This window comes from Colletotrichum destructivum, chromosome 1 (assembly GCF_034447905.1).
Source record: "Colletotrichum destructivum chromosome 1, complete sequence".
NCBI lineage: Eukaryota > Fungi > Ascomycota > Sordariomycetes > Glomerellales > Glomerellaceae > Colletotrichum > Colletotrichum destructivum.
The window spans coordinates 2,383,329-2,400,011 of NC_085896.1; the positions used below are offsets into that span (position 1 = coordinate 2,383,329).

The 16,683-nt window shown below is 54.5% G+C and overlaps 3 protein-coding genes across 3 annotated transcripts; 2 read left to right on the forward strand and 1 right to left on the reverse strand.

The window, feature by feature from the left end:
* Positions 1–18: 18 nt before the first annotated feature.
* Positions 19–2,716, reverse strand: CDEST_00729 (Putative major facilitator superfamily, MFS transporter superfamily). Its single transcript, XM_062916888.1, has 10 exons — positions 2,549–2,716; positions 2,453–2,493; positions 2,242–2,323; positions 1,839–2,188; positions 1,564–1,771; positions 1,320–1,510; positions 1,191–1,253; positions 871–1,134; positions 724–814; positions 19–667 (listed from the first exon to the last, which is right to left on the reverse strand). Exons 1-10 carry the CDS (start codon positions 2,617–2,619, stop codon positions 559–561), a joined length of 1,470 nt encoding a protein of 489 aa, XP_062772939.1. The 5' UTR covers positions 2,620–2,716; the 3' UTR covers positions 19–558.
* A 1,259-nt stretch (positions 2,717–3,975) lies between these two features.
* On the forward strand, positions 3,976–5,453 carry CDEST_00730 (Putative Zinc finger, CCHC-type). The gene is made up of 2 exons (XM_062916889.1): positions 3,976–4,618; positions 4,674–5,453. Exons 1-2 carry the CDS (start codon positions 4,166–4,168, stop codon positions 5,151–5,153), a joined length of 933 nt encoding a protein of 310 aa, XP_062772940.1. The 5' UTR covers positions 3,976–4,165; the 3' UTR covers positions 5,154–5,453.
* Positions 5,454–11,369: 5,916 nt separating this feature from the next.
* Positions 11,370–14,696, forward strand: CDEST_00731 (Putative peptidase M16, metalloenzyme, LuxS/M16 peptidase, peptidase M16, middle/third; the record flags this gene model as incomplete). Its single annotated transcript, XM_062916890.1, has 4 exons — positions 11,370–11,645; positions 11,741–12,595; positions 12,672–14,307; positions 14,374–14,696. 4 exons carry the CDS (start codon positions 11,370–11,372, stop codon positions 14,694–14,696), a joined length of 3,090 nt encoding a protein of 1,029 aa, XP_062772941.1.
* Positions 14,697–16,683: the final 1,987 nt, after the last annotated feature.

Sequence of the window (16,683 nt, forward strand, 5' to 3'; positions counted from 1 at the left end):
CAATTGATTACACTTGCTGTCATTCGCCGGGAAGAACTGAAGCCCCGTCGGCCGACCGGTATCCACACCTATCGTGCACGGGCCCCAAATCTCTTATACTTTCTTCTCTATGTGTACGGAAGTGCGGTTACGGATGCTATGATAAATATTACAGAGTATCTTCCTAGCCAAACAGCATCTACGAAATACGACATAGATCCCACAGGAATATTGGGGATTTTACCGGAGTCAATCCTATGTTCAATGCCCTGCCACTATTGTTCACCACAACTTCCCAATAATTATCGTGCGTCATCAGCAGCAGAATGATGTGGCCACGATGAACCGTAGTGTATCTCATCGTTTTGACTACTTGGTTAAAGTCAACTCGCCCAAGGAAGTGGTGGCTCGATTGGTGCGTCCACCCATGTAAAGAAACCTTAGACCCGTTCCGCCATTATACATGACTGGCTACACAAACAAACATGCTCAAGATATGGTCGGCTTTACTGTAACCGAGAGTTACGGGAAAAGATTCGTCTTGTGTTCTATACCGCCGTGCCCTCCGACGTCAAGGACCTAGACTTCCGGCACTATGGCGGCTGACTTCACTTTTCGGTCGATGGAGTCGCGGGGGAGCTCCTCCGCCGCTTCGATCACTGTAGCTCTGTATTGCTCCCTCTTTGGTCTTCACGGGTGGTCAGAAGGTGCATCTTTCGGGAAACCTCGACATGGGCAACTTACTTCAGGTACTTGACATCGATATAGCGAAGCACACAAGTCATGACGATGACGAGGACGCCGATGGCAATTGCTGACTGCCACGCGTATTTGTCTGTACACAATCAGGTTCTGGTTTCATCAAAAGTCCATGGGTGCTTAGGAGCTTACAGTACGGCGCCTGGGTCGCTGGCCAGACCAGAACCTGTGACCAGGCCGAGATAGCGTAATAGCCTGCAATAGATACACCGACGATCAGTGTCCTCGCCTCGGGGTCATGAGGCAGGATGTCGGCTAGCCACGCAAATATCAGAGGCGCGGTTCCCATGGCGGTGAAAATGATGAAGTTGGCTGCGTATGCCACTGCAAGAGGCGTCGTGGTGGGGTGTGAGGCCCAGACGCTCATGGCGATACAGATGACGAGACCGATCACAGCTGTTGCACAAGTCAGGGAATTATTTCTCGGTTGGCACGATCAGGACAATGCTCACCCTGGGCGACGATCAAGGTCCAACGCGTCATGAAGAGATCAGACAGAATGGCCCAGATCCAGACTACCGGACAGCGTCAGTTTGCTTGTTGGCCCCGGGAAGTTGGGGAGATTGGGGAAAGCTTTTTACCAAAGACTACATTGATCGCGCTTCCGCCGATGGGGATAGCGTTGACCTCTGACGTCGTCCATTTGGGGCTTCCGTCGGGGTTCTTCAAACTCTTTAGGAACAGGTTGAAGTAGTTGTTGCCGTAAGTCTCGAGTACAGTGGCAATGTACAAGATGGGGACGAAGTAAATGACCCAACTCTTGAATGCGCGCCTGTTGCCAGTCAGTCCTTGCGTCTCTGTCAGGTTTGCACATGGTCGTCGTACTTGGCCGCAACCCAGGTCATCTTCTTTGGCTCCGCCTTGCCGTGACGTTCCAGCCGCTCCATGGCAAGCTGGGCGTGTTCCTTCTTGAACCAAAACGCTCGCGGGTTGGGATCGTTGGGAGTATCGGGCAGCAACACAAAGCCCAGAGCACCCACAACAACGGTCATGATGGCGTTGACGATGAACAACCAGCGCCAGCCGGGCATTCCTGGAGATTCAGTGTGTCAGCCATAAACGGGCGCCCAAACCCTGACCGGAAGAAGATGTGCCTATACCGTGTAGTCCATGCATGGAGCTCCGAATCGCAACCTGCAACGCGCCCGACATCATCGACCCGACAGCTTGGCACGAGTGGTAAAAACCCATACGCTTGGCGAGCTCCGACGGTGTGTACCAGTACATCAACAGCGTCATCATACCCGGCCAAGCGCTGCTTTCGCAGAGACCGAGGAGGACGCGGAGCGCGTACACCTGCTGCGCGTTTTTGACGAGGGCGAACATGCCTGTGATGATGCCCCAGCAGACTTCGAGTCCAGAGAGCCAGTAGCTCGGGCGAACGTACGTCAGAATGATTTGAGAGGGGATGAGCATGATGCAGTACGCGACATTGAAGTATGTTGTGAAGCTGGGGCAAGGAGTTAGCGTTCGAACCCGGGGCTGGTGTCGGACAGAACGGACTAGTTCAACTCATTCCCGTAGAGGTTGAGATCCTCTTTCATGCCGGAAACATAAGCATTGCTGATGTTGGTTTGGTCGAGGTCTTGATGAGTTTGTCAATCAGCCGAGCCTTTCCACTCTCCTGACTGCGTTCAGCTGCGAAGCCACTTACACTTGATCACTGCAGACCAAGTTAGCTCAGTGCCGACACGAACCAGAATTAAGGCTTTACCTTGAGAAACACATCCGAATGTCATCAAGAAGATGTCCAGTCTGAGCAAAAATTTGAGCGTCATTCAACTTGGCATTGCGAATGAGATAAGCTAACCGTCTGACAAGTTTCTTCTCCTCCGGCGTCCGCTCGTGGCGTGTCGCGAAGGCAAGGTTGCCGAGGTTCATGTCGTCTGAGGCCTCGTTGGAGATTCCAACAAAGTAGCTAGCTAGATGGTACGTGAAAGAAATCGCGGGGCACGGGGCTTTGGACAAAGTCACCACACACAAGTCTATATACGGCCTGCATCCTTCCTATCTCAGGTCTCGGGGACGTGTTTTCCAGATAGGACAAACCCGGACCGGGGCCCTCTTACCCCACGTCAGTTGGGATCTTCTATCTCCCCAACCCCCCGCTGTATCTGCAGAAGTTCCTTCGTCACCTGATGGCGAGTTGCAATGTTGTTGGGGACCTGGAGATAGTGTCCCGGGAACGAGGGGGCTGCCGATACACAACGGGGGCCAAGCTCCTATTGGATCGGCCTTGGCCGCCCGACAGACGGCGGGTCCCCCGGCGACGGAGCGACCCCGCGACTGGTGAGCTAGCAGGGTCACATTGGGCATTATGCCTGTGTTGCAAGGGAGATCTGGCATGCTTGCACCGTCTTTCTTCCTGCTGTTGAAATTGCAGATGGTAACAATGACTCGGCGCGAGACAGGTCGCTGGAAAAGTCTATGTATGGTCTCATGGATATGGGAGCGGAGCGGTCTCCGCTGCGTAGGCCAGTCGCCGACTCCCTCTTCCCCGCCCGCCCGCCGGCGGCGACAGTTCGGTGCCCTCCCGCTTTCCAAAAAAGGATCGGACCGTGACTCCAATGGCCCTTGTCTTTGACTCAATTGCTAGGCGAACCTTGCATACTCGACCTGCGAGGTCGGAGCATGGCCCGATAAGAATCACTCGAAGTGTGGTCAGTAGTCTGCTCGGTAGGACCAGCCAATAAAGGCGTAAAGTACTTCGCAACCAGCCCACGCTATTTCTTATTTGCGCCTTGCGTTAGCACTCCAGCAAGTGACAAGGCCGCTATAGTCTTTCTACTACCGAAACATCATACGATGTTTGCTTGAGCCAGTACTGTGCTCGCTGTTATGCGACACAAAAAGACTACATCATGAGTAGGGATTTGCAACACATGGAACTACCTAGACATCATAGACCTGATCTTCTTGTTGGGCATGGTTGACAATTCTCCTAGGTGAGGGTGACCAGAGGATACTTGTTCCAATGGGTGGAGATGAGTTGAGAAGAGGTGCCGAGGTAAAAGTTATGTTGTGGCGGCTCTCTGAAGAAGCCGCCTTTCAGGTGCGCCTTGGACATCCAGCAGAGGGTCAATCAAGCCTTACGAGAGCAACAACAGTAGTTCTACTAGTTGACACCGGCTACCTACTGCGGCACATTCATACCTGCCTGCCTCCCCGGTCCTGACATTGTGCACGGGCCATGTGACACACTTAAGCGGTGAACGCACACACCAGGCATCTTCAACGGCAGAATTCCAGAATTTTGGCTGCTCTGACGATTTGCACCCGACCTTATTCACCTCTGACGTAGCTCGGATACAGACTCTTCTGAACCCCTACTCATCTTCTTCGCCTACAAGCAACAATCGAAGCCTGGGAGGTTCGACTCTAGAACTACTAACATCATCTAGCTTAAACTGAGGTCGTTGTAGTTACGATGCCGTCAAACACCAACATGGCCCCCGAAACGCCTCCCGGCAGGGGCATTTCCTCTCGTCTATTGACGATGAAATTTATGCAGAGAGCTGCCACCTCTGGATCTGCACCAGAGTCGTCTCCCGACGAACCGTCTTCCAAGCGGCGCAAGTTCCAGAACTCCCCTCTCACTGGCGATTTCCACTCCTTCGATCAAGCGGCTGTCCAGGCCGCTTTGAAACAGCAAGAAGCCAAGCGCTTGGCGGCACTGGAAGCCTCCAGAGCCGAACTGGCAGACACGCATTGGGTTTTGGATGGTTCGTGGGGCAATCCTACTGCGACCGAGGACGCGCCGCCAAATATCGTGTACGTTGGGTACGCCGATATTGATGATGCCGACCACGAGAAGGAATCCAAGGGTGCCGCACATCATGGCAGGAAGAAGGTCGGCGGTAGCAAAAAGAAGGCCGCCAAGGTAAGCTGGCGAAGCTTACGTTCTTGCGCGCTCATCAAGCTAATCGCCAAAACAGGACACCGTGACTAAAAGCAAAACAAAAGACGAGAGCGATTCCGGTGATTCGAGTGTCCCCAGTGACTCCGATGAGTCCGATGAGTCCGACACCTCCGACAACTCCAGCGACGAGCATGACGAGCTTGACGCGGATCCATCCTCTGGTGACGAAGCGTCGACACCGAAGCCCGTCAAGCCCGTCAAGCCCGTCAAAGGTCTATCATCCGGCGGCCAAGGTCGCACAAGGGTCAATCTTCAGCCCAAGAAATCAACAGAGTCGATGAAGGCGAGAGAATTCCGTGAGAAGCGAAAGAAGAAAGAAGTAAAGCTGAACCAGTTGGCGTCTATTTCTGGTGGTGCTTCTAGCATTTCTGGGGCGGGGAAGCCCAACGCTCCCTTCAACTGCCACAACTGCGGTAAGCCAGGGCACAAGGCCGCTGACTGCTCCGACCGACGGAGAGGTGACGGCAGACGGAGGTCTGCCGGAACGTCACGATAAAACGATTGTTTGCAAGGTGCATTGTTCCTTTTCAAGATACCATCTATGCTCAAGTCCAGCATACCTGCGGCTCTTTGGGCGCTGGCCTGCTTGGTTAGACCGACATAGTCCATGACTTTGCTATACGGCCTTGTCCTGCAACAAAAACTAGAGAAAGTTGCAAGCGGGACCAACGACAAGACCTTGTTGAACACATCTCGATTTAATGTGACACAGACGGGCGTCTCGGACCTCGCCGGGCCATGAGTAGCTTGTTGTGTGCGGATCCGCAACTTCAATAAAAACAAAACGGATTACTTGTCATCTACGCCTCTCTGTTTGATCAGTGGAGGTAGCTTGATTGAATGTCGATACGCATCTGTCAGAAGCGAGGTATGTGTTGTTGCCTTCATGTACCATGGTCAAATCCAGAAGAATTGGCATTGTGTCGTACAGTACACCGGTGGCCTCACGAGCACCATCGCTCCACTAAGGCGTGTTTTGATGTTCAAATGCCAAATGCTATACTACAACACCCGTTCTGCAAAACCGCCAGTCTAAGGATTCCCATCCCCAAGAAGGCTTCGCCGATGCACTGTTTCTATCGCTTAGTTACCGGTTTCATGTAGTGGGGTTCGTGATGGACATCTGGGGATCCAACGACAACTGCCAGTAATGTAGCTTGCAACAGTATCAACCCTGTCGGTACGTTTTCCCACATCCCGATGGAAATAGAGTGCTTATCGAGCGTTCTTTGCTATAAGTAATACGGAAGCGACCCTCGCATCTGAACTGTCTAATTTTTAAATTTTTTTTGGAAAGCATATGCATACAAACCCCATCATGCCCTGTTTGCTGGACTGGCAGAACACTTTTGGCTCACGGGATGCCGAGCTCTTGCAATGTTGCGCCGCCCGACCAGCCAGCAGCTGCTGTATCGTTGGTCCGAGAAATAGTTAAAAGATGGTTAACCCCCCCCCCCCCCCCCCGGACTAGATGTATCTCGCTTTGTTGCGGTGTCTATGGTAGACTTAATGACTGTCACGAGAGGTTATGTGTGCAAACGCAACGAGCCGGTTTCGGTGCCTAACACGGTGGGATGATATACAACAGCCAGGAAAACCAGGGGCCGAAGACCTGCAGTGCCATGGTCTATGGACAAGTAACGCTGGTGTTACAATACATCGGCAAAAAATCAACCGACGTCCTTGAGGCGACAGCTGGTGGAGCCAACGCTGTTTGCTTCTCCGCCGTGTGAACTTCGATGAGGGCCACTGAAGTGTGTGTGGTGTGTAAGAAGACCCGTGGGAATCGAACTGGGTTCGCATGCAGCTCCCGACATCCTGGCAAACCTACACCGATCGATGCATACAACCGAAATTCAAGCCCGACAAGGCACGGGTGCTGTTTTCCTATCGAGGGTAGCGCAGGTGCGTCGTGGACCGCGGCGACGAAGAGGGGCCAAGCGAGGGGCTCGCATTAAACATGAGGAGAGGAGCAGCGGTCAGTAATCGACGAGCGACTTGGTGTATGGCAGGGAATCAGGAGACGACTGGAATGACTCGCCTACACGGACGACGACGCTAAACAGCAGAACCTGCAAGTGACGGAGGATATGCATAACCTGTGGGAGACAACGAACGTTTCGCCGGCTCGGAGTTTCCTCCGAACGAACGCGGTTCGCCGAATTCGCCTTGACAACGCAAACGATGCAATCGGTTAGGCTTTGATAATCAACATACTGGCGACGGGAAACCCTTGGGAGACAAAGAGCGGGCGGGTCAGTGTTACGTGGTGGGGACGGGGGAAGGAGTTTCGAGATATAGGCTTATCGACGCGGGGTTTGCAGCGACGGCGACATTGTACTTGTAGCAAACCATCCTTCCGCAGTTGACATGGTACACTGGTGAAGTCGGGAGCGAAGGATGGCATCCATCTATCCCGTCTAACGGGTCGATGCCGAATCGGCGCCTACAGACGGGGCTTCATACTGCCGTCCGCCGATCAGCCCGCAGTGCTCAAAGTAGCACACACGTGGTGGTGGTGCTCTAGCCAAGATGGACTCGAGTGTGGGTAACAATGTTATGGTTGCTTGTTGAAAGCTCTTTCTTTCTCTCTCTCTCTCTCTCTCTCTCTCTCTCTCTCTCTCTCTCTCTCTCTCTCTCTCTCTCTCTCTCTCTCTCTCTCTGGCTGATAGGTACGGATACCTTGGCAGCGCGGTACGACGTGGCGGGCGGGTGGTCTGTCTCTCATCAGAGCCCAGTTGGCCAAGCAAACATTTTGAATTCCACGGGGTCTTGTCCGAGCATTCTTGGCCGACGAAGCCGACTATTGAGTCTCCGTCTGCAAGGCATGTTATTAGGACTATCAATCTGACGGGACAGCGTTTGCAGATATTTGTTTACTTATTGGAACCCGGACTGGAACCAAATGGGCCAGACGACAAACAAGGATCCCACGTACTGTAGACGCACTCTTTATACTGCACATATTCGGTGCCTTTCGGGCTGACATCACTTTGAGGTAACCAAGCCCAAGCGTCTCGAGGTTGAGGATAGCACCTTCCCCCCCCCCGGAGATTCCAAAAAGGATTGAAAAAAATTGAAACCAGATTGCCGGGAAAGACACTGACAAGGGGCCATCCCCCCCTCCGAAACAATCTCCTTCACCCCCTGTCCACCCGAAACTGCAACATCCGAACACGTTCCCTCGTCACCGCCTTTGACGCCATCGTTTTCTCACCAGCCAACATACTGCAGGCCATCCGAGGCTGACAGCCAGTCCATGGCCGCCTTCACAGTCAACGGCCGGATGACACGCTGCCACGCCAAGGGGCTGGAAAGGGCAACCAACCGGCAAGACGAGGGTGTGACTGTCACGGCAATTTTCCAGAGACAGCGGGCCAGCCCGAAATGCGCCGTTGCGTTTCACTAAAAAGCCAAAGGGAACGAACGCCTTGGGCGAAAGCGAGATCAAGAAACCTTCCGGGAACCCAGAGCGCGAGACGAAGACCCCTCTGCACTTTGCGAGGCAAAAGGACCACACAATCGAGAGAGACCGATTGACGACCCCTGCCCCCCCCTGCCCCCCCCCCCCCTCTTCCCATTGCAGCACGCGGCACTTTAATGGAACACCACCCCCTGCCGTCGCCCGTCCTGTTTCCCCAGGCCGGTCCGCTCCCGCTGCTCCGCGCCCAGCCTCCCAGGAATCTAATAAAGTGTATCGCATTTCGTTCGGTACCCGGTGGCCACAGCCGCCATGACAATGATATCATCAGACTGCGAAGAGGCAAAGGGATTATTCATAACCAGAGTTTGGGCTGGAAACGCGCCTGTTAGACCCGAGGTATCCGGATGGATGCATCACTGCTTGTTGTGTTGGTGCAGCATGTCGTTTCCGCCCACTCTCCACACGGCTACTTCTGCCGTGAAAGGCCACGACCGCGGTCCGCCAGTCGGGTAGGTAGGTAGGTAGGTAAGTACCTGCACGGCTGCCCATGAACACGATAACATGCAGTTTGTGATGTGGATTCAGATATGTGGGTATTGGACGATGCTATGTGTTGTTCTATCCCCGCCTTTGGTCCCCGAACCTGAACCCTATCGCTACACGGCATCCGTACACTACCTAGGTACCTAAGGTAGGTCGATATCACCGACATAGGTAGACAGCACAGTAGGTACAGCATGGCTCTCCGACGACTGCCAACCTCTGACACCTCCTGGCATCAACAACCGCTTGACCTTTAGGGACACCAATTAACGGGCTGACTGACGAACAGCTCAAGCGTCGCTGGTCTGATCGTTGCAGTCTCTTTTCCTTGCATTCATTTTCGCGTTCCGCGCTGCCTCAATATTCGAGCACCCCGGCGACAACCGCACAGGTGTCCCACGTGGGGCTCGTCCGGTCGGGGTATCCCAGCGACCAAAAAAAACCACTCGAAGAGAGGGGAGCAACCGACGAGGCCTTCACGGCCTTCTTTCTTCCATTTACATAGGTAGTAGTAGACACTCGGCGCCTTGCCTACATGCATCCATGCCCCGAGCACGCTGGACATGGGTCACAGGCATCATCTCACAATCGAAACATAATTTGGCTTACGGGACTCCACGAGGACATCCGGCATGGGATATGCCGCTCTCCGTTGCCTGGCCGTTGATGGGCCCAGCATGTTACAGAGGCAGTTAGTTCAGTTCACGGCCGTTCCGTTGGATGTTGGCTCGCCCATGTCAAGCTTGACAAGTCGACATCGACCGCCGCTGCCCTTTGCATATTTGCTCTTTCTTTTCAGCCGCAGTATGACGGGCCTGGCCTGGTCTAGGTTAGGTTATATGCGGGTTTTTGGGGGTCATCTTACTGCTACAACAGACAGTGCCAGCATCAGCGGCTGTTGCACCTTGCTCTCGTCTCCCCGCCTACCATGCCCGCCGCTATTCAAGGTACTTGGGTATCTGTCTACCTGTGTCAGCATCCCTCCGGCACCCACACGGTGGCAGGCGCTTGATCTGGATTCGGTTCTGCGCCAAGTAACAGTCGCGCGCCATCTGCCGTCGTCTTCTCCGCATGTCGGCTCCCTTCTCATGCTCCCAAGTTCTTCTAACCTCAGCCTCTCCAGCAAAGACGTGCGGATAGAGAAACAGGTACCGTCCGAACGCAAAACTAACTGCACCTGTACCTGCAACCCGTACTACTCAGCCCATGAAGCGGACACACAACGACACGTCTGTATTCGTATCTCGCTCGCTTTCGAGCGTAGCCTCTCGGCGAGGTTCCTGCGTCCGGGCAAGGTCCTGTCGCGACCTGGCTTCCCCGTCCCAGCGATCAGCAGCCAGCCTATCCGTTTTCGTCCATCGTTTTCCGAGTCCGTCTGACCGGTACCCTTGGGTCGCACAGCCGTAGCGCGGCCTTGCGCCCCCCACAGCCCGCCACGGACCCCTGGGGGTATTCATTCCCAGGCCCTCCCGATGAGAGGTGACGGTGATGGTGACGGTGACGATGCCGAGTCGAGTTTTGTCTGGTGGACAGGTGCTGTCTGGAACTTTGGGTTGATATGTGATCGAGTGGGCGTCGGCGGTAATGCACTGGCCTGCAGTAGGTGTGCATCTGTACCTGGTCGGCGTCTGTCTCCTGTGGCCTGGTCCCGTCGTTGACCACCTTACCAATAGCAGCAGTGCGGTTCAGCGACATCTACCTCAGTTACCTACCTAGGTTGGGAAGTAGGGGACGACTGGATGCCCTGCCCGGGGGGTGTGTTCCGGTTCCCAGGTACCTCCCCGCCTGTCTAGGCCACCCGGAATGTGCCTACCAGGTTCTGCTGCTGCTGCTGCTGCTGCTGCTGCTGCTGCTGTATCACCTAGCATGATCCCGCCTGTTGCCTCTCTTCCCCTCCTCCTCATCCTTGCCCCTCTCCCCTTCCCCCTTCCCCCTCCCCCCTCCACTGCGCCTCTAGCGCAACCATCTTTTCTTGTTGCACCAACGTCCCCTTCTTTCTTTCCTTATTCCTCCCATCTGCGGCAGCAACAGTGGAAGACACATCAGCATCATCCCCGTCTCGCTCTCCTCAACCGCCAGGTCCCACGCCGCTTGGAACTCTTGACACTGTTTTATGTGGATAGACTACTACCTCACTGAAGCCCTCAACCTCCATCCACTTGTGAGCCGTATGCTGTTTTACTTCCCACTCAGACGCTACATGTACACAACACAACACAACGCAACATAACACAGATCCGTCCGCCCCAGTCTTTGCGCGTCTGCTGCATCTGCTGCTGCATCTCTACGTCCTACACTAGGTACTTACACAGTCGAAGTTACACTACAGTACCCCATCCCATCCCATCCCATTCCACCACATCCACAACCAGCCCAATCCTGACCCTGAACCTGAGCCTGCAAAACCCACATCCACCCGACATCATTGTGTCCCACGTCCCTTTGCTCGTCCTTCAAAAGTGGCGTTCCCCCACCACACGCCCTGAGCTTGCGTCTCTCACAAAACGTGCCAGGCCGACCAGCTGTCCATTTTCTAACCCGTCTTGCTGCAGTCTTGTGCCGTACACACACACACACACACACACACACTCACACACACTCGATCCTTGTCTTTTCTTCTTCCTTACATTTTTCTTCTGCTATCAGAGATACACCATTAGCCGACCTTTTGATCCTGAACCGACCCCCGCAAACAGCAGTATCAGTTTCAATTCTCAGAGACGCCTCGGCGAATTGATCGCCGACATGACCAACACCGATACCGCTGCCGCCGGGCACCTGGACGGCTCTGTCCCTCACCGAGAGCTGAGGCCCCAGCCCCCCGTCGAGCGGGTGACGGACCAGCTCGAAACCCCCTCCCTCGACGACCGCACCTACCGTGTCGTGAGACTGTCCAACAAGCTCGAGGCTTTGCTGGTGCACGACCCAGAAACGGACAAGGCCAGCGCCGCCCTCGACTGTAATGTCGGAAACTTCAGCGACGAGGAGGACATGCCCGGCATGGCCCATGCCGTCGAACATGTACGCAGGCCCTCGGCGACCATCACTTCCCCCCGCCCCGCACCTCCCCGTTGCTCGCTTGCCTGCCCGCACTCTGCTGACCTGTACACGCGTAGCTACTCTTTATGGGTACCAAGAAGTTCCCTATAGAGAACGAATACTCACAGTACCTCTCCAACAACTCGGGTAGCTCCAATGCGTACACCGGCGCAACCTCGACCAACTACTTCTTCGACGTCTCGGCCAAGCCCGCCAACGACCAAGAGCCTACGGCCGAGAACCCTTCGCCCTTCAAGGGCGCTCTCGACCGCTTTGCCCAGTTCTTCATCGAGCCTCTGTTCCTCGAGTCGACTCTGGATCGCGAGCTGCGCGCTGTCGACTCGGAGAACAAGAAGAATCTGCAGAACGACCAATGGCGACTCCACCAGCTGGAGAAGTCTCTTTCTAACCCGAAACACCCCTTTTGTCACTTCTCGACAGGCAACCTCGACGTCCTCAAGGACCAACCCGAGTCCAAGGGCATCAATGTACGCGCAAAGTTCATGGAGTTCCACGACAAGCACTACTCAGCGAACCGTATGAAGCTAGTCGTTCTGGGGCGGGAGCCCTTGGACGTCCTCGAGCAATGGGTTGCCGAGTTCTTCTCTGGGGTACAGAACAAGGATCTGGCGCCGAACCGCTGGGAGGACGAGGTACCCTTCCGCGAAGCCGAGCTCGGAGTCCAGGTTTTCGCCAAGCCCGTCATGGATTCGCGGGAGTTGAACCTCTTCTTCCCCTTCCTCGACGAGGAAAACATGTACGAGTCTCAGCCTAGCAGATATGTGAGCCACTTGATTGGCCACGAGGGCCCTGGTAGTATCATGGCCTATGTGAAAGAGAAGGGATGGGCAAATGGACTGAGCGCTGGTGCTTACCCCGTCTGCCCGGGTTCTCCTGGCATCTTCGACTGTCAGATTCGTCTGACGGAAGAGGTAAGTCTGCCATAAGCTGCTGCTTTGGCCCCTCCACCTACCCCGACCCCCTAATGCTGACAGCAGCACACCATAGGGCCTCAAAAACTACAAGGAAATCGTCAAAGTCTTCTTCCAATACGTTGCGCTTCTCCGGGAAGCGCCGCCGCAGGAATGGATCTTCGACGAGCAGAAGGGCATGGCCGATGTCGATTTCAAGTTCAAGCAAAAGACCCCTGCGAGCCGATTTACGAGCAAGATCAGCTCCGTCATGCAGAAGCCCCTCCCGCGGGAATGGCTGCTCAGCGGATACAGTCGGTTGAGAAAGTTCGATTCCAATCTGATCGAAAAGGGCTTGGCGTGCTTGAGACCAGACAACTTCCGTATGACCATTGTGTCACAGAAGTTTCCCGGTGACTGGAACCAGAAGGAAAAGTGGTACGGCACTGAGTTCCGCCACGAGAAGATCCCCGAGGATTTCATGGCCGAGATCAAGAAGGCCGTCTCGAGCTCGGCCTCGGAGCGGCTCGCCGAGCTCCACCTGCCTCACAAGAACAACTTCATTCCCACGAAGCTCGAGGTCGAGAAGAAGGAGGTCAAGGAGCCGGCTCTGTCGCCCCGTGTCGTCCGAAACGACAGCCTCGCTCGGACGTGGTTCAAGAAGGATGACACATTCTGGGTGCCCAAGGCCAACCTCGTCATCAGCTGCCGAAACCCCAACATCTACTCGACCGCGGAAAATGCCGTCAAGGCAAGGTTCTTCACCGACTTAGTCCGCGACGCGCTGGAGGCGTACTCGTACGATGCCGAACTGGCGGGTCTGCAGTACAGTGTCTCGCTCGACGCCCGCGGCCTGTTCCTCGACCTAAGCGGGTACAATGACAAGCTAGCTGTTCTCTTGGAGCAGGTCTTGATCACCATCAGGGACCTCAAGATCAGGGATGAGAGGTTCGACATCATCAAGGAGCGCCTCAACCGCGGGTACAACAACTGGGAGCTCCAGCAACCGTTTAGCCAGGTTTCGGATTACACGACTTGGCTCAACTCGGAGCGCGACTTCGTCGTGGAGGAATACCTGGCCGAGCTGCCGAGCGTCACCGCCGAGGACGTGCGGCAGTTCAAGAAGCAGATGCTCTCGCAGATCCACATCGAATCTTATGTGCACGGGAACCTGTACAAGGAGGACGCGCTCAAGCTTACAGACATGGTCGAGAATATCCTGAAGCCCCGCGTCCTCCCGCGACCCCAGTGGCCTGTGATCCGATCGCTAGTGTTTCCTCCCGGATCGAACTACGTGTACAAGAAGACGCTCAAGGACCCGGCCAACGTCAACCACTGCATTGAGGTGTGGCTTTACGTAGGAGACAAGGGCGACAGGCTTGTCCGAGCCAAGACGATGTTGCTTGACCAGATGTGCCACGAGCCCGCCTTCGACCAACTCCGGACCAAGGAGCAGCTGGGCTACGTTGTCTTCAGTGGAGTGCGGAGCTTTTCGACGACGTACGGGTTCAGATTCATCATCCAGAGCGAGCGGACGCCCGAGTACCTTGAATCAAGAATCGAGGCATTCCTCAACCTGTTCTCCAACACACTAGACTCCATGTCGGACGCGGACTTTGAGGGTCACAAGCGCAGCTTGATCGTCAGAAGGCTCGAGAAGCTGAAGAACCTTGACCAGGAGAGTAGCAGGCACTGGACCCAGATCGCCAGCGAATACTACGACTTTGAGCTCCGTAAGTGATTAAATCGTGTATGCCCTGGAGAGAGGGTCTCGATGGAAGCTAACAGCCACTATGTAGCTCAACAAGATGCGGCGCACACCAAGACGCTCACAAAGACGGACATGGTCGAGTTCTTCCAGAGGTATATTAAGCCTGGGTCGACCACTCGGGCGAAGCTTTCAGTGCATCTGCGTGCCCAGGCCACCGCACCGGCCAAGGAGGGAGCCGAAGCCAAGGTCAACGGCGTTGCCAAGGAGGTGGAACTTCAGCCGGCAGGCGACGTCAAGCCGCCGACACTGATCGAGGACGTTCGCAGCTTCCGGGCGGGGCTTGTAGCGACATGCGGGGCGCGGCCTGCCAAGGACTTGACCGAGTACGAAGACACAGACGCAAAGCTATGATGATGACCAACGGACGACGGATGAAAGAGAGGAATGGGTTCAAGAGATTCGCAAACAAGCGGCGTTTGAGACCTTTTTCTTTTTCTTTTTTTCTGGTGGTGTTTTCCGGGAAGCATTTGCTAGAGAGAGACAACAGACTCAGTGTCACTTCGTTGTCTATTATTGATTACGAAATGGGGAGACGCGCCCTTTGAAAACAAAACAATTCTTGGGTCCGGTGACGGGGTTTACAAGCGCAATTGTGGTTAGAATCGGAGAGACAGAAAGTGCCATGAGGCTTCAAGACGGCGCGGGATAGAACCCCTGGTAATTTGTACCAGCCCCTGTTTTTAGTTGCAAGAGACGGGAGTATGAAAACAAGACAACACTACATTTGACTTGAGGCGTGGCAAGAGAGGACATTGCTCCACGGGGGAGGCTCGAGACCAACATGTGCTTAGACTTGATGTAAAGGTAATGTGAGTGACAAGTCTGCGCGAGTCAGGCAGAATTGGATGGCATGTGGCAAATGGCGACACATGCAAAAGATGTCAAAAACCAGCGAGGAGAAGAATGAGAAGAAAAGAAGAAAACTAATCGTAACGCTTGGCTGTCTGCATGGTGCTCCCCTCCCACACACAGAACCACGATGTAGTTTCTGAGGCAAGGCGCAACTCGTTCGCATCGCCGACGCCTAAATGAGCGAACCATACTGGACTGCTATGGTAGTGGGGGGGGGCTGACGTCAGGCGGCGGCAATATGGACGGTACGAAGGTGGATGATGTGGGGCCCCGTAGGGCGCTCGGGCGATTGGACGGCGGAACTGGACTCATTGGAGTGCGACTGACTGCCTCTTCTTTATTTTTTATTTGGTCTTTCTTTGCAACGACGCGGAGCCGGAGAGGGAAGGCGGTGGGAGAAGGCCTATAGGCTTGGGACTGCCGGGATTTTCTTGTTTGTTTAAAACGAATCCGGAGGAAGGGATTGGCGAGACAGACGCTCTTGGGCTTCATTGGTAGACTGCATCGTGGTTTCTGATCAACATGGCTATGGGTTCCCCAAGAACTGGATTCCTTGAGTTCGGGAGACAAACATGCATCTGTGGGATTGCAGATTTGGCGGTTGAGGAACGAGACAGCTTCGTTCGGCAGGCAGCCATGTGCGTAGGTATGCTGTCAGTTCTTCCCCCCCTCTTTCCCTGGGGATTGCGGGCGGGTGACCAGCAGTAGTAGCAGCAGCAGCAGCAGGAAATCTGGATTAACAGCCCAAGATCAATCTGCATCTTCTTCTTTTTTCTTTCCCTCTCTGGGTATCATCCATAACAGCATCTGCTATTGATATCTATCCTTGCTCCAGGCAGACTGCAACCCCCTACCCCTGCTTGTAAATGACCCCTCCCCAGAGGCCGTGTGGGTATTTAAAAGTTTTCTTCAAGTTTCTGCTCTCCAATCAGAGAGGGCAACTGCTCAGATTATTACTCTTGCGGTGGTGAATGGTGCTGTCAATTGACATACCGCACATTGCCTGCTTACCTTTGTCTCTTTCTCCTGCTTTAGTACCAGACCCCAGCCACACACACAACCCAGAGGTTTCATTTTACTGTGTCTGGGTCTGTGTGTATATGTGTGTGTGTGTATGTGTGTGTGTGTGTGTGTGTGTGCTGGTGGGCTTTCTGATCTAGATACCTAGGTAGCGACAAGAAAGTACGTACCAGCAGCTCAGTGCAGCCTCCAAGGCCCTTTCACAGCCAAGTCACTCAGTCTGGAGTCAGTCGTCAGCCCAGGTCCTGGCACCCCCAATTCCTTGATCCAAACAAGCAAAACAGAAGGAACACCCCTATTGCAAAGGAATCCGTTAGCTTCAGAGTACTCTCTCTGTCCACTCCACCGGCTAGAACATCCGCATTCGCTATTTGCACACACACACACACACACACACACACCACACTGCATGCACCAGACCTGCCCTGACTGTCAGGCGCCCCAAGACACCACACTGGCAACAACA

What these genes read in the sequence shown, in the direction of transcription:
- CDEST_00729 (XM_062916888.1), bottom strand. Translation starts at nt 2,619, where the DNA reads ATGAACCTCGGCAACCTTGCCTTCGCGACACGCCACGAGCGGACGCCG. An exon ending in GAGAAGAAACTTGTCAGACG is followed by an intron (nt 2,494 to 2,548) that starts GTTAGCTTATCT and finishes ATTTTTGCTCAG; the next exon opens with ACTGGACATCTTCTTGATGA. An exon ending in AGCGACCCAGGCGCCGTACT is followed by an intron (nt 815 to 870) that starts GTAAGCTCCTAA and finishes GATTGTGTACAG; the next exon opens with ACAAATACGCGTGGCAGTCA.
- CDEST_00730 (XM_062916889.1), top strand. Translation starts at nt 4,166, where the DNA reads ATGCCGTCAAACACCAACATGGCCCCCGAAACGCCTCCCGGCAGGGGC. An exon ending in GCAAAAAGAAGGCCGCCAAG is followed by an intron (nt 4,619 to 4,673) that starts GTAAGCTGGCGA and finishes TCGCCAAAACAG; the next exon opens with GACACCGTGACTAAAAGCAA.